This window comes from Moschus berezovskii, chromosome 3 (assembly GCF_049115385.1).
Source record: "Moschus berezovskii isolate FMDL1 chromosome 3, NW_MosBer_1.0, whole genome shotgun sequence".
Taxonomy (NCBI): Eukaryota; Metazoa; Chordata; class Mammalia; order Artiodactyla; family Moschidae; genus Moschus; species Moschus berezovskii.
In genome coordinates, this window is record NC_142462.1 from 116,787,257 (window position 1) to 116,802,065 (window position 14,809).

At 39.8% G+C, this 14,809-nt stretch overlaps 2 protein-coding genes across 2 annotated transcripts; both read left to right on the forward strand.

Annotated features, from left to right (window-relative positions):
* Positions 1 to 4,085: 4,085 nt before the first annotated feature.
* On the forward strand, positions 4,086 to 5,039 carry LOC129551997 (olfactory receptor-like protein OLF3). The gene has a single exon (XM_055420195.2). The coding sequence runs from the start codon at positions 4,086 to 4,088 to the stop codon at positions 5,037 to 5,039; it is 954 nt and encodes a 317-aa protein (XP_055276170.2).
* An 8,520-nt stretch (positions 5,040 to 13,559) lies between these two features.
* LOC129552150 (olfactory receptor-like protein OLF3) lies at positions 13,560 to 14,495 on the forward strand. Its single transcript, XM_055420315.2, has one exon. It carries the CDS (start codon positions 13,560 to 13,562, stop codon positions 14,493 to 14,495), a length of 936 nt encoding a protein of 311 aa, XP_055276290.2.
* Positions 14,496 to 14,809: the final 314 nt, after the last annotated feature.

Genomic DNA, 14,809 nt, shown 5'->3' on the forward strand with positions numbered 1-14,809 from the left:
GGTGTGAAGTTATATCTCATTATGATTTTGATTTTTATTTCCATGATAATTGGCAATGTTAAAATATTTTTAAATATATCTGTCAGCTATTTATATGTTAGATCTCTAGACTTATTCATCCTCATAAATATGTCTTCTTTGGAAAAATCTCTACTCGACTTCTGCCATTTAAAAAAAACCAGGCTGCTTGCTGTTCTTACTGTTTATTTGTGGGAGTTCCTTGTATATTTTGGATATCAATGCTTTATTAGGTATATAGTTTACCAATTTTGTAGGCATTGATTGGATCTTCATATTGCTTTGGGTGGTATTGACATTTTAACAATATTAATTCTTCTAAGACATGAACATGAGACATCTTTCAATTTAGGTTTGTCTTATTTAACTTTTTTCTTCAATATTTATAATTTTTAGCACACACATCATTTCTCTTCTTGGTTAAATTTATTCCTAAGTATTCTTTGTGATGTGGGATTTTGTTCCTTTGATTTCCTTTTTGGATGGAGTGATGTTGCAACAGTGCCAGTAATTTTTGTTTGTTGATTTGCATCCTGCAATTTATTGAACTCATTTTATTTCTAGCAGTGTTTTGGTAGAGTCTATAGTTTTCTGCATAAGATTTTCTGCATTTTTAAACAGATAATTTTACTTCTTTCTAGTTAGGATACCTTTTATTCTTTTTTCTTGTCTGATTGCTCTTGTTAATATTTCTGGTATTGGAATAGAGATGAGAATGGACTTCCTTGCCTTGTTCTGAATCTTAGAGAAAAAACTTTCAGTCTTTCCATATTGTTTATGACATTAGCTGTGGGCTTTTTATAAATGGCCTTTATTGTGTTCCCCAAATTGCCTTTTATACCTGTTTTGTTGAGAGTTTTAATCATGAATGTCTATTAAACTTTGCCAGGTGCTTTCTCTGCATTTTTCATTCTGCTGGTATGATGTGTCATACTGATTGATTTGGATATGTTGAACTATCCTTGCATTCCATAGATAAATCCCACTTGATTGTTGTATATGATCCTTTTCATGTATTTTTGAATTTTGTTTGTTTGCTGTTTATTAAGAATTTTTGCATCTATGTTCATTAAAGACGTTGGTCTTACCTCATGACATCATTGATTGACTTTGGTATCAGTATCGTGCTAGCCTGATAAAATGAATTTGGAAGTATTCTATAGAGACAAGGCACAGAAAGTGATCACTTCTTCAGTCTCTCTGAGGACTACTAATTACCTGCCCTACGGGCTCACAGATGCAGGGTAATTAGAAGCTTGACCTTAAGACAGCAACTGGGAAAATACGCAGTTAGTCCTTTCCATGGAGGGCTTCCCTGGTAGCTCAGATGGTAAAGAATTTGCCTGCAATGCAGGAGATGTGGGTTCGATCCCTGGGTCAGCAAGATACCCTGGAGGAGGGCATAGAAACCCACTCCAGTATTCTTACCTGGGAAATCTCATGGACAGAGGAGCCTGGAGGGCTACAGTTCATGGGATTGCAAAGAGTCAGACACGACTGAGCAACTAAGCATATGTGGTACTGTTGAGTGCTGAGGCCCCAGATCTGAGAGTCAGGTGATTTGAGAGCCAGTCCCTCAGGTGGCAGCCATCAAAGTTGGTGTTCCTAATGTGTGATCCAGGGAATGCTGGGAGTTGTGGGATTCCTCCCATTTGTAAGGCAATGTGTCAGAGGTGGCGCTCATGGGCATGAACATGTCTCAGATTCTTCTACTTGTTTCGATATGGATATTTTCTCAATCATTCAATGTATAGGAGCCTCTCAACTAGTTTCTGAATTTCTGTCAGAGGGAATTGATCTGTGTGTAGATGTTTATTTAATGTATTCATGGGAAGAGAGAAAGCTAGGAGTCTCTTATTCTATCTTGTTGACATCCTTTCTCTGGTTTTATTGTCTATTAAAGGAGCATTGGGGCTTCCCTGGTGGCTCAGTGGTAAAGAATCTGCTGCTGATGCAGGAGATGCAGGTTTGATCCCTGGATCAGGAATATCCCATGGAGGAGGAAATGGCAACCCACTCCAGTATTCTTGCCTGGGAAATCTCATGGACCAAGGAGCCTTGCAGGCTACAGTTCATGGGGCTCCAAAAAAGTCAGAGATGATTTAGTGACTACACAACAGCAAAGGAGCATAAGGTACCTGGCAAAAATGTTTAAGTAGCCAGAGTTGTAGCAAATACTGAGAAGAGAACGCAGACAAACTTATATAGGAGAAACAGATGAATAAAGCTGACGTTCAACTATGGTGATTGTTCAACACTGGTTTCCAGGAAGTAGATATTTTCTCAGACGGGTCATGATTGAAAGCAAAGTGAGGGGTAGTAATAAAAGTATCTTGATGTAGCAGAAACGAAGGAATTGTTTAAAGGGGCAATCAAGTTTTGAGAAGAACATCAGGAAAGATGTTTGTAAAAATCTATGTGTCTAAATCATGAATAAGAAGGGCATTTATTGAACTGCTTGTTTTGTCCTTTAAGAGTGGAAGAATGAACACCTTTCTTCATGTTTCTGCTCAGAAACCCCAGCCTGACATCTATGTGGTTCAATTATGAGGCAAGCAGCTCTGCCTCTCCTCTCAATCTGCCTCACTGCCTTTACCTCCTGTTTTCTCTTGTTTTGTCCACTAAGAGGAAAGGAAATTAAAAATATGCAGGCAGGAAAGAAGAGTGAGTCAGTGCTTCAGACATGGTAAAAAACGATTTCTGTTGTTCAAAATTGACCTTAAAACATATTTGATCTACTGAAAAAGTGCTGCTAAGAAAAGAAAACAAAATGGAAACTCTAATGTGTATCTACAAGAATCCATACCTTCTCTGCCTTGAACAGTAAGAAAGGGTCCTTAGCCATATGCTTTCCTTTCTTTCTTATATTGATAAAGCCTAAACATTCATAACTTTCCTTGTTTTGAGCCAAAATAAAAATGATAGATTATCAATAATAGTAAGTTGAAGAGAAAAAATAAAACAAGGCCCAACTACAATTCTCTTATCCATCTCATCCCATTGAAGGCTAAGAGACCAGAGTCTAGTAAAAACACCAAAAGGAAGAAAAAGAAATCAGAATATCCCACTAAGCCCTAAGATTCATTAAATGTTGCCCACAATTTTATTTTTTTAAACATCTATGTCTGAATCTATAGAGGAGATCTGAGGAAAGTCACATCTGTTACCTTATTTACCTCCAGGCGGAGGTCATGTCATACAACTATAGAACTACTACCAGTAACAATTCACAAGTACTTTCTCCGTAAGTTTCCTTCATTTGAGCTTAAATGTGTTGTGAGTTGCATAAGTCTGTTTCATAAATAGAAGTTTGTCACTACACCAAGATCACATAGCTGCTAAATAAAATTAGGTTTCAAACCTAGGTTCACTGTTTCCAGATCTTTCTGTAAGTTTCTCTCTATTCCCAATATTTCCTTTTATAATACATTTCTCCAGTTCATCATGATGGGTCTAGCTGACATGTCTAAAGCAAGCTTTTAAAAAAAATTTCCAACCAACTTTTTCTTCATTGTTTATTATTTTATCCATCATTGTCACCTACCATCCTTTCCATATCCTAGAATCTGTTGTAAGCTGGTTAAGATACGGAATTCTTAAAATTGCTCTGTGGTTATCTTCAAACTTTAACTGAATCTCCTAGAGACCACATCATGTTCTTATAAAAGCACTGGGCTGTCTCTGATACAGAGTAGATATAGTATATATCAGTATAAAGCCTGTCATCTTGACCCATGAATGATCTGAAACATCTGACTAAGGCTGGTTAATGTCATACAGTATGTATTGATAAAAAATTATTTTTATGATTCTTTGACTGAATATTGAAGGCAAAAGGAGAAGGGTGCATCTGAGGGATGATATGGTTAGATAGCATCATCAAATCAATGGACATCAATTTGAGCAGCTCTGGGAGGTAGTGAAGGCAGGGAAGCCTGGTGTGTTGCAGTCCTTGGGGTTGCAAAAAATCAGACATGACTGAGCAACTGAACAACAAAAATGGTTCTTTGATTCAACAGCTTCTATTATTTCTGAGTCTCTGCAGATTAGTAACCTCACATCTTTTAATGGGAGCAGATAACCAGACTTGGGTGAGAGAATTCATTCTCCTTGGCCTGTCCAGTGACTGGGACACTCAGGTCGCTCTCTTCGTCCTGTTCTCAGTCGCTTACCTGCTGACCGTGCTGGGGAACGTCCTCATTGTTCTTCTGATCAGACTGGACCGCCGACTCCACACGCCCATGTATTTCTTTCTCACCAACCTCTCCCTTGTTGATGCCTCCTATGCCACAACCATCGTCCCTCAGATGCTGGTGCATTTTCTTGCAGAACATAAAGGGATCCCCTACGTGAGCTGTGCAGCCCAGTTATTCTTCTCCCTGGGCCTGGGTGGGATTGAGTTTGTTCTGCTGGCCGTGATGGCCTACGACCGCTATGTGGCTGTGTGCGACCCCCTAAGATACTCGGTCATCATGCACAGAGGGCTCTGTGCCAGGCTGGCCATCACATCCTGGGTCAGCGGCTCTGTCAACTCTCTCATACATACTGCCATCACCTTTCAGTTGCCCATGTGCATGAACAACTGTATCGATCACATATCCTGTGAACTCCTAGCTGTAGTCAGACTGGCCTGTGTGGACACCTCCTCCAATGAGGTCTCAGTAATGGTTTCCAGTATTGTGTTGCTGATGACACCTTTCTGCCTGGTCCTCCTGTCCTACATCAGGATCATCTCCACCATCCTAAAGATCCAGTCCACAGAGGGGAGAAAGAAAGCCTTCCATACCTGCGCCTCTCACCTAACTGTGGTTGTCCTGTGCTATGGTATGGCCATTTTCACTTACATCCAGCCCAATTCCAGCCCTTCTGTGCTTCAGGAGAAGCTGATCTCTGTCTTCTATGCCATTCTGACACCCATGCTGAACCCCATGATTTACAGCCTAAGGAATAAGGAGGTGAAGAGAGCTTGGCAGAGACTACTAGGACAATTATTTGGATTAACATCGAAACTGGCAACTTGATGAATCATGAGCATCACTTAGAGAAAGGAGCTTTGCCTGTGTGTTCTCTTACCCATCTCAGATGTGAAGCCTTATAACTGCATTGACTTGGCAACCAGGAAGGAGATGACAAAACATCTGCTTGTGATGTTGGGTAGGAGGCTGAGTGACTGGGTTGGGGGTGGGATGTGGGGGTGTTTTTATATCACAGCAGGATGTTCAGAGACAGTAAGCAGTGCTGAAATAGAGCTTCCCACTGTTATCTACTCACTATCCATTCATATGACCCTAGAATATTTGAAGAAAATATTTATTGTTTTGATAGAAACATGAAAAGTTGGTGCAATTATGGACCCATTCTTGGATTTTACCTTGGAATACTGAATTATGCAACCACATTTTAAGGAGGTCATTTCATTTCCACTGGGAACAAAATGCATTTTCATGTTTGAACACTCAAAACATTGTGTGCCATATATAGTCACATTTATTAACTGTGTGAGCCAGTATCTTAAGGAGCATGTTGCTATCAACTCTGATCGAAATGCACTGCCTATTGCTTTTGGACATACAATCTCTGTCTGAGCAATGGAAATAAATGAGAGGAGAAACATCAACTAAAGTTCTTTTTTCACTGCGATAAAGATATAATTGAGATGTTTGTCATTGACATTATTTAAGAAAAATATGAGACAGCTACTGCAAAACAGCATATGAATAATTTGGTAAGGAAACAATTGTATATATTGGGTACCTTTCAAAAGGTAAAATTGTAATTTCTGAAAATTCAGCAAACCTTTATTTGAACTTTTGGAAAAAAATAAGCAAATAAACAAGATAAATGAATACAATGTTAAGACACAGTTAATCTAAGTAAAATCGTCTCCTTGAATAAGCCAATGAAAGATAATACAGTTTTAATATGGATTTTGTGCTGTAAGGATAGGTCAGTCTGCTGTGCAGATGTTATTCTCAAGTCTCCATATTAAAGGTGTTCTTGTACTCCCCCCTGCACACCTCACACACAAAGACACAAACCCCTAAACTTCTGTAAATCTTGTGAGCTAGCATTGCCTGTGAGTGCATCTAGTCTCTAAGGATAAACCTACATAAAGTAAAAGGGGGGAAGAAATGCTGAAACAAGGGATAGGAACAAGAGGAGACAAAGAATATGATAATAGTGGGTCTTCTCACCCTCTTCAAGGAGTCTAAAACAGAGACTCTCCTTTTCTTTTTTGTCTCATTATTAAGTCAATTGATTGGTTTTGGTTGATTTACATTTTGGCGGTGGTGATCAGTTGAGGGATTTCCACTGGCACCTATTCTTCTCTGTGAAACAACATGGAGCTCTCATGGCTGAGAGTGCAAGGGAAGGAGGAAGAGATGAAGGTGTGAGATGTGAGAATGGTAAAGGTTAACAGCCTATAGTGGGATACAGACCAATGGGCCTCTTTTACTTGTGGACACCACTCTCTGCCTCAAGTATCTTTAAATCATCTCAGTATCTTCAATTCAGTTCAGTTCAGTTCAGTTGCTCAGACGTATCCGACTCTCTGTGACCCCATGAATCACAGCACGCCAGGCTTCCCTGTCCATCACCAACTCCTGGAGTTCACTCAAACTCATGTCCACAGAGTCGGTGATGCCATCCAGCCATCTCATTCTCTGTCATCCCCTTCTCCTCCTACCCCCAACCTTTCCCAGCATCAGAGTCTTTTCCAGTGAGTCAACTCGTCGCATGAGGTGGCCAAAGTATTGGAGTTTCAGCTTTAGCATCAGTCCTTCCAATGAACACCCAGGATCGATCTATCTTCAATTACAAGGTCACAAAGGTCACATTTTCCCTTTAATTTAACCAACTTTATTCTCAGCCCTCTCAAAGTTACATATGATCATTTTGTGGACATTGACTTTGTCAAAGACACTGCTACAGGAATTGCGTGGTATCAAAGTTGTGTTTAGACATGGCCACTTGTTGTTCACTGGCTAAATTGTGTCTAACTCTTTGCAACCCCATGGATCGCAGCAGCCAGGCTTCCCTGTCCTTCACAATCTCCTGAAGTTTGCTCAGATTCATGTCCATTGAGTCGATGATGCTATCTAACCATCTCATCCTCTGTTATCCCCTTCTTTTGCATTCCATCTTTCCCAACATCAGTGTCTTTTCGAATGAACTGACCCTTTGCATCAGGTGGTTAAAGTACTGGAGTTTCAGTTTTAGCATCAGTCCTTCCAATGAATATTCAGGGTTGACTTCCTTCAGGATTGATTGGTTTGATCTCCTTGTAGTCTGAGGGACTTTCTCTTGTCTTCTCTAACACCCCAATTCAAAAGCATCAATTCTTCAGTGTTCAACCTTTGTTATGTCCAACTCTCACATCCACACATGACCACTGGAAAAACCATAGCTTTGGATACATGCACCTTTGTTGGCAAAGTGATGTCTCTGCTTTTTAATACTCTGTCTAGGTTTGTCATAGCTTCCCTTCCAAGGAACAAGCATCTTTTAATTTCAAGACTGCAGTCACCATTCACAGTGATTTTGGAGCCAAAGAAAATAAACTCTGTTACTGTTTCCTCATCTATTTGCCATGAAGTGATGGGACTGAGTGTCATAATATTATTGTTTGAATGTTGAGTTTCAAGCCAACTTTTTCACCTTCCTCTTTCACCCTCATCATAAGACTTTTTAGTTCCTCTTCTCTTTCTGCCATCAGAGTGGGATCATCTGCATATCTGAGGTTGTTTATATTTCTCCCAGAAATCTAGATTCCAGATTCTGATCCATTCAGCCAGGCATTTCACATGATGTACTCTGTATAGAAATTAAATAAGAGGGTGACGATACATAGCCTTGCCATACTCCTTTCCCAGGTTGGAACCAGTCCCTTGTTCTGTTTTAACTGTTGCTTCTTGACCTGCATACAGGCTTCTCAGGAGACAGGTAAGGTGGTCTAGTAGTTCCATCTGTTTAATAATTTTCCACAGTTTGTTATGATCCACACGGGGAAAGGCTTTAGCATAGTCAAATATTGAGTCAATGAGATGTGGCCACTAACTCAGGAAATATACAGTCTTCTAGGGCAGGGGTTGGGAAACTGTTTCTGTATTAGGTCAGATAGAAAATTTTCAAGGTTTTCTGGGTCATACATTCTACATTACAGCTAATTCAGCTCTACCATAATAAAATTAAATAGCCATAGATAATGTATAAAAAAAGAATAAATGTTGCTGGTACCAATAAGTCTAAATATAGGGACACTGAAATTTGAATTTTATATAATTTTTACATCATAAAATCTTTTTTTTTAACCATTTAAAAATATAAAAGAATTCTTTTCCCATGGACCATACAAAAACAGTGGCAGGCCAAGTTTGACCTATGGGAAATAGTTTGCCACAGTATTTTAAGGGAAATGGAACAAAATTGCAAAATTGCAACACAAGGTATACACATAAAGAGCACTGATATAAAAAGGAAAAAGGGATTCTTTCTGCATATAGACCGAGGTCATGATGGTGAAGAGAAAATGAAATAGTTCTCACTTCAGTTTGCATTTCAGAAAGCATCTCATTTCTCATCATCATTTAGGTTCATTTGCCCAAGGTCTAAGGACTCCAAACTAATGGGTGAATGCAGGACACAAATCACATATTAGCTTCATTCTTAGATATCTGCTGAATATGAATTGAATGATTTATATTACTTCTTAGCCCTAGCAGCGTTTAACCACAGTGAGAGGTCTTCTGGTGACGCAAGCTTCTGCTTTCACTCTGTACTGTCCATTATTGTGATACCTGGGACCAACAAGCTCTCCCCTATTCTTTCCACTAAAATTCAGGCTTTTGAGGCCTAATCCTACTGTATAAAATATAGGTACTATAAAATATACACAACCAAGTGGTTGTGTGTCTTGCCAAAGTGATGTGATTTGGTTGTCCTTCTAGTATCAAACTTGGGTTAAGCTACTTTCAGCGAAATCTGATCCTCAGTGTCATGGGATTTTTTCCCATTTCATGGAAATTATCGTTCTATGCACGCTATTGCCTGACTTCTTTGAGCCTTCTACATAGTCCTCATCAAAGTATAGCAGGATAACAAAACAAGAAGTGCGATCCTGGACAAGTTATAAAACCTCTCTAAGAATCAGCTCTCTTTTTCATAAGTTGCAAAGAATAATAAGCTCCTTGTGAGAAGTTTGAGAGGATTCAATGAAATATTATACGTAAAGTACTTAGTAAAATGACTAAGGATAAAGAATGGTTAGAGCAAAGAAATTTCATATAGATTTGGTGGGCATATAATTGGAACATCTATTTTCACAAAACTGACAATAGCTAAAGCTGGACATACACATAATCTGTGACATAGCAATTCCACTACTGGGAAACAGAAATGAGGACATTTGTGGGACAAAAGATGAGTGTGTGTGTGTGAATGTTCATAGGAGTGTTCTTTTTAACAGCAGCAAAGCAGAAACAAACTAAATGTCTATCAGTGGGATGGATATCAGATTTGAGATGCTTCCAGTGGGTAGTAAATTTTTGAAGTATTTTCAGAATGAGGGCAGACTTCTGGATACAAAAATGCATAATTTGACAATGCCCAGTTAAAAGGAACCCCCCAATAGTAAGGCAAAATGGGGAAAGGTCCCATGAAATAGCTGCATCAGTTCTGAAGATAGTATATGATTATAGCCCATGTATAATTTCAGAACCTTGTTACAGGAGATATTGCTCAAAGATATCAGAGCAGTCCATGAATAACTGGACACTTTGGTTCAAATAGTCTCAATCATGAGTACATGGACAGAAAGTCCTGGGTGAATTTTAACTTCCTTAAAGTGAAACTTCACCAAAGACAAGAGAGTGTCTCCAGGGGAACCAGGGCTTCAGATTATCCTCTCTTTTCTGGCTCATTAAAAAATTATTCTCACCTGTAAATTCTTTAAAAGCAGGTAAGAGTTTGAGGGGAGAGAATTACCATATAGAGAAAGAGAAAAAAGCAACAGAAACCTAACAAGTACAGCATAATTGGCCTGCAGCGATTTTGTCTCTGAGGAAAAAGAAGATCCCACATCTTGCCCAGCCCAACTCTTCATGGGGCAATGCTGGCTTCTTGTCCTGGAGGTAGGGCAGTAATGATCAGAGGCTCTCCATAGGGTTCTTAGAATTATGGTCAAGAAGCAATGATTTCCTTAACACACAGCTTCTTTCTAGGCTCATGTGACAGTTGGGTTGAGTTTGGTTAGTATAGAGATAAAGGTCACATTTGAACAATTTGTTGTAAGAAAATACATTTGAATAGCCAAACAGGCGAGAAATTTCTCTTGAATACCTCTGAGAAATGAAGTACCTAGCACAGGGCTTTTACTCTATTCATGGGATCATTGAACATAAGTTACTATAGGCTGTGTCCCCTGTGTCACATTGCACCCCCAGCACCTGTACACTGCTGGAAATCTGGACCAGAGGACAGGTTTGTGTTAACCAGCTCATTCTTAAACAATGATGGTCAGAAGGTGGTAACTTCAGCTGGATAACTGGCTTTAAACTTTCTGTCGCTCCAAGCAGTGTAGGTATGCATTAGGAAGTAAGAATCCGGTGGGGATGGCAACTTAGCCAGTTAACATTTTGTATAAATCTCAAGCTTTCCCGTCAGCTTCTTTTTTGAGAAGAACATTTCTTTAGGGGGATTGAATCGCAGTTCTGGGAAGGAAAGGTGGTTCAGGAATGCTGTTTGTTTTATTGCTATTGTCACTTATAACACCCCACCTTATTTTTGAAAGTCTGTTTTTAACTTTTATCTATGTATCATGTTTTCAAAAGTTTTAATCACTTTACTTGTTTTGCTGTGGAATCTTTATTTTTGATTAAAAAATTATTCTTTTTACTACTGATGTCATATCCTAATTCCATCACTCTTCCTACTTCCCTCACCCCAATGAATTGGAACAGATTTGAATGTATGCTGTGTTTAGACAGATGAAGAAGCTACAGCTAGACATCCAAATTCACAGGTTCCACATCTGTGGATTCACCAACCATGGATTGAAAATATTAAAAATCAGTCTAGAAAGTTCTCAAAAGCAAAACTTGAATTTGCTGCATACTGGCAACTATTTACATCACATTTACTTTGTATTAGATAATCTAGAAATCTAGTAACCTAGAGATGATTTAAAGTGTACAGGAGCATGTGTGTGGGTTAGATGCAATAACAGACCACTTTATATAAGGGAGCTGAACATCCATGGATTTTGGTGTTCACTGGAGTCCTGGAACCAATCGCATGGATACTGAGCGGCAAGAGTAGGTAATGATAGTTGAACTGGGAAATGCAAGTTCATTGACAAAGCAGTTCATTCACCCCAGGACATGGCTCTTTTAAAACATGAAGATGATATAGAAACATGACATACTAACAATGAGTGTTTCTATTTGTATCAATAACTTGCTGAGGCTTTAAGGGGAATTACTGACCCAAGGACAGGGGTTACTATATTTTCTTTGTCAAGCCCTTAACTATTATTTGTTTTTAAGAGGTGAAAGCCTCAAAACCACAAGAGATTATCATCAGATTTTTCAGCAAAGTCTTCTTATTTGGTTCCTGAGAATACCTTAAATAATCATCAGCTACCTCCTGGATCGTTTTGTTTTACTTTTAGTCCTCTCCCGGAGAACTTGTGTTACATGAATTGTTTTGTGTGTCATAGCAGGATTAAAGACTACCTCACGTACCTTTCCAGAGATATTATCTATTACAATGTTATATGTCCATGGTCACATTCCACTGAAAGTTCTCAGATTTTCCCCTTTGAAGTCACTTACCTCTCTCTGGTACCTGAGGTCTTCACCAGTGATAATTTCATATTCCAACCTTTCTGTTTTTACTGGGGATAAAAAGGTAGGTTTCCTCTTTCTTTGATAGAAATATTACAAGTGGCTCGCTAATCTGAAGCTCTAGAGTAAATTCTAAAGAATTAAAGAACATTTTGTACTTTTATTGCCTCCTCTTGTAACTTACATAAATTATCTCTTGAAGTGGGAATGGTTTATCAAGCTTAATTCATTCATAGACAATAGATTATCAAATGCAAATTTCCATAGACCCTTCTCTGCTGGATGGCACCTTTGGCATCTTATTTATCTGTGGTTATCTCCCCTGACTGTCACGAATACCCTCAAAACAAAGTATGATTTTCATCATATATTCAATGACCCTCCCTGATCACAGGTAACATTTTCTTTGGATAGCTGTGCTTACATTTCACTTTCTCTACCCAAAGGACAGAATAATTTGAGGGGCAGAGCATGTGGAAAATCTAGAGTGGGCTTTGTTCGGTCTGTGAGGTTGCTGGAAATCACCTGTGATTTAAATAAGGCCCAAGTTAGATTACGAAGCATTCCAGAGCTAATACTCAAGCTCCTGCGCTTTCTGAAGTACTAATACATCAGCAGGATTAGAAAGTTGGGGATGGTATTGAGCAGAGTATAGTAGCAGAAAGTAATAGACTTTCTGATCATGTTAGGCACAGTAGAGGGAGCATACCACAAGGATGAGAAAAGACAAAGTTTTCTAAGGCACAGGGGACAGTCATGTATTTCAGATGGAGATAAAAGTAAAGAGGGTCAAAGGAAAGAGGTAATCATCAGTCACTTCACTGAGTTCACTTTAATTTTTCCATCACATTTTGTAGTCTCCAAACCACAACAATCCCTATCCAGAATATACAGAAATAGAATTGGAAGGAATGTGCAACCAGTTTCCCCTATCGTTTAGTTAACAGGCTGGCACGCGTGCAACTATCTGAGCTTTTATCACTAAGGAAGATAGTTCATGCATCTTTGGTTCTTGACAGTCATCCTCTGTTGTCGGCCCCATGCGCTGCGGTTCTTTCCAGGGAGGAGAAGTACAATATATAAGACTTTCCCCTTATTCTCTCAACCAGATAAAAGAAACAGGTGAAGGTTTCTCAAAACTGATTAGAGATGTAATGTTTGACAAATTTTAGCTCCTAAGAACTATTTTATATTTGCTACCTTCTAACTTATAACCCAAAATTTGTAATTTTAAAAGGGTGGAAATTTAATATCTCATTTTCACAATCAAAGAATCCAGAAATAAACAAGTGATTAAAACTGTTCATCCCTGTTAGGTTCCATTCAATATGGATTTTGAGATCATAAGAAGGGAAAAACCGGTATATAACAAAGAAGTGAACAAACTCCACAGTTAGGATTTGGCTTTAAAGAAAAAAATCACAGTTTACAGTTAACATTTTTAACTCAATTATCTAAGCATTTTAATGAAAATCTTCCCACTTAAGGAATGAGAAGAGTTTTCTATTCTCCTTTTGGATCTGAGCCATATCGTGCATTCTACAGTGGTCCCAAAACCAGAAAGAGACACATGATCTGAAAACGCACACCACTTCATATTGGACGGCTGTTTTGTCTAAATGACCTCATAAGGTATTCTGGCACCTTAATCATCTAGTCTTTTTCGATTTATAACTTGGGTTCGGTCTTCAGAGGCCCATGGGCAGGGAAAACCAGACACGGATGAGTGAGTTCATTCTTCAGGGGCTGTCCAGCCTCTGGGAGACCCAGGTCTCCCTCTTTGTCCTTTTCCTGGCCATGTATCTGGTGACCGTGCTGGGGAACTTCCTCATAATGCTCCTTATCAGACTGGACAGCCGGCTAAACACACCCATGTACTTTTTCCTCAGTGTCCTGTCGTTTGTGGACGTCTGTTATACCAACAGCACGGTCCCCCAGATGCTCGTTCACTTCCTGTCAGCCCGGAAGTCCATTCCATTCTACAGCTGTGTGCTCCAGCTGCTTATCTCCTTGGCAATGGGCAGCGCAGAGTTCTTCCTGCTGGGGGCCATGGCCTATGACCGCTACGTGGCGGTGTGCCACCCGCTGCACTACACGGTCATCATGCACGGAGAACTGTGCCTGGGGCTGGCTGCAGGCTGCTTGGTGGCTGGTTTCATGAACTCGCTGATGCAGACAATCATCACCTTTCAGCTACCTCTGTGCCGTAAGGTTGTTAATCACTTTGCCTGTGAGATGTTGGCTATGCTGAGGCTGGCCTGTGTGGACACCTCCTTCAACAAGGGCATGGTGGCCGTCTCAGGATTTCTGGTCATCGTGCTTCCCTGTGTTCTTGTTCTATTCTCCTACGGTCATATAGTCGCTACCATTCTGCGTATTCGCTCTGCCCAGGGACGCCGCAAAGCGTTTGGGACGTGCGCCTCTCACCTCACTGTGGTTTCCATGTGCTTCGGCACAGCCGTCTTCACATACTTGAGACCCACGGCTGGCTCCTCCGCAGAACAGGAGAAGAGGGTTGCCATATTCTATGCTGTGGTGACCCCAATGCTGAATCCCTTAATCTATAGCTTGAGAAACAAGGAAGTGATGAGTGCCTTTAGAAGAGTGTTGGGGAAGTTTAGCGAAAAAAGGTAACGATTCAAAGAATTTCTCCTTCCCTCCAACAGCCCATAAAATGCCATTTTAATTAAAGAGAAAATGATGGATATGCCCTTTCTCCTCAGATTTGCTGATAAGGCAGATCATGGAGAACAAACTTTTTTAGACTGACTATCCACATTCATCCACATTTTGACTATGTGTATCACTACTGCAATAAACAATCTGCCAGCAACACAGGAGATGCAGGTTTGATCCCTGGGTCAGGACAATCCCCTGGAGGAGGAAATAGCAACCCACTCCAGTATCCTTGCCTGGGAAATCCCATGGACAGAGGAGCCTGGTGGGCT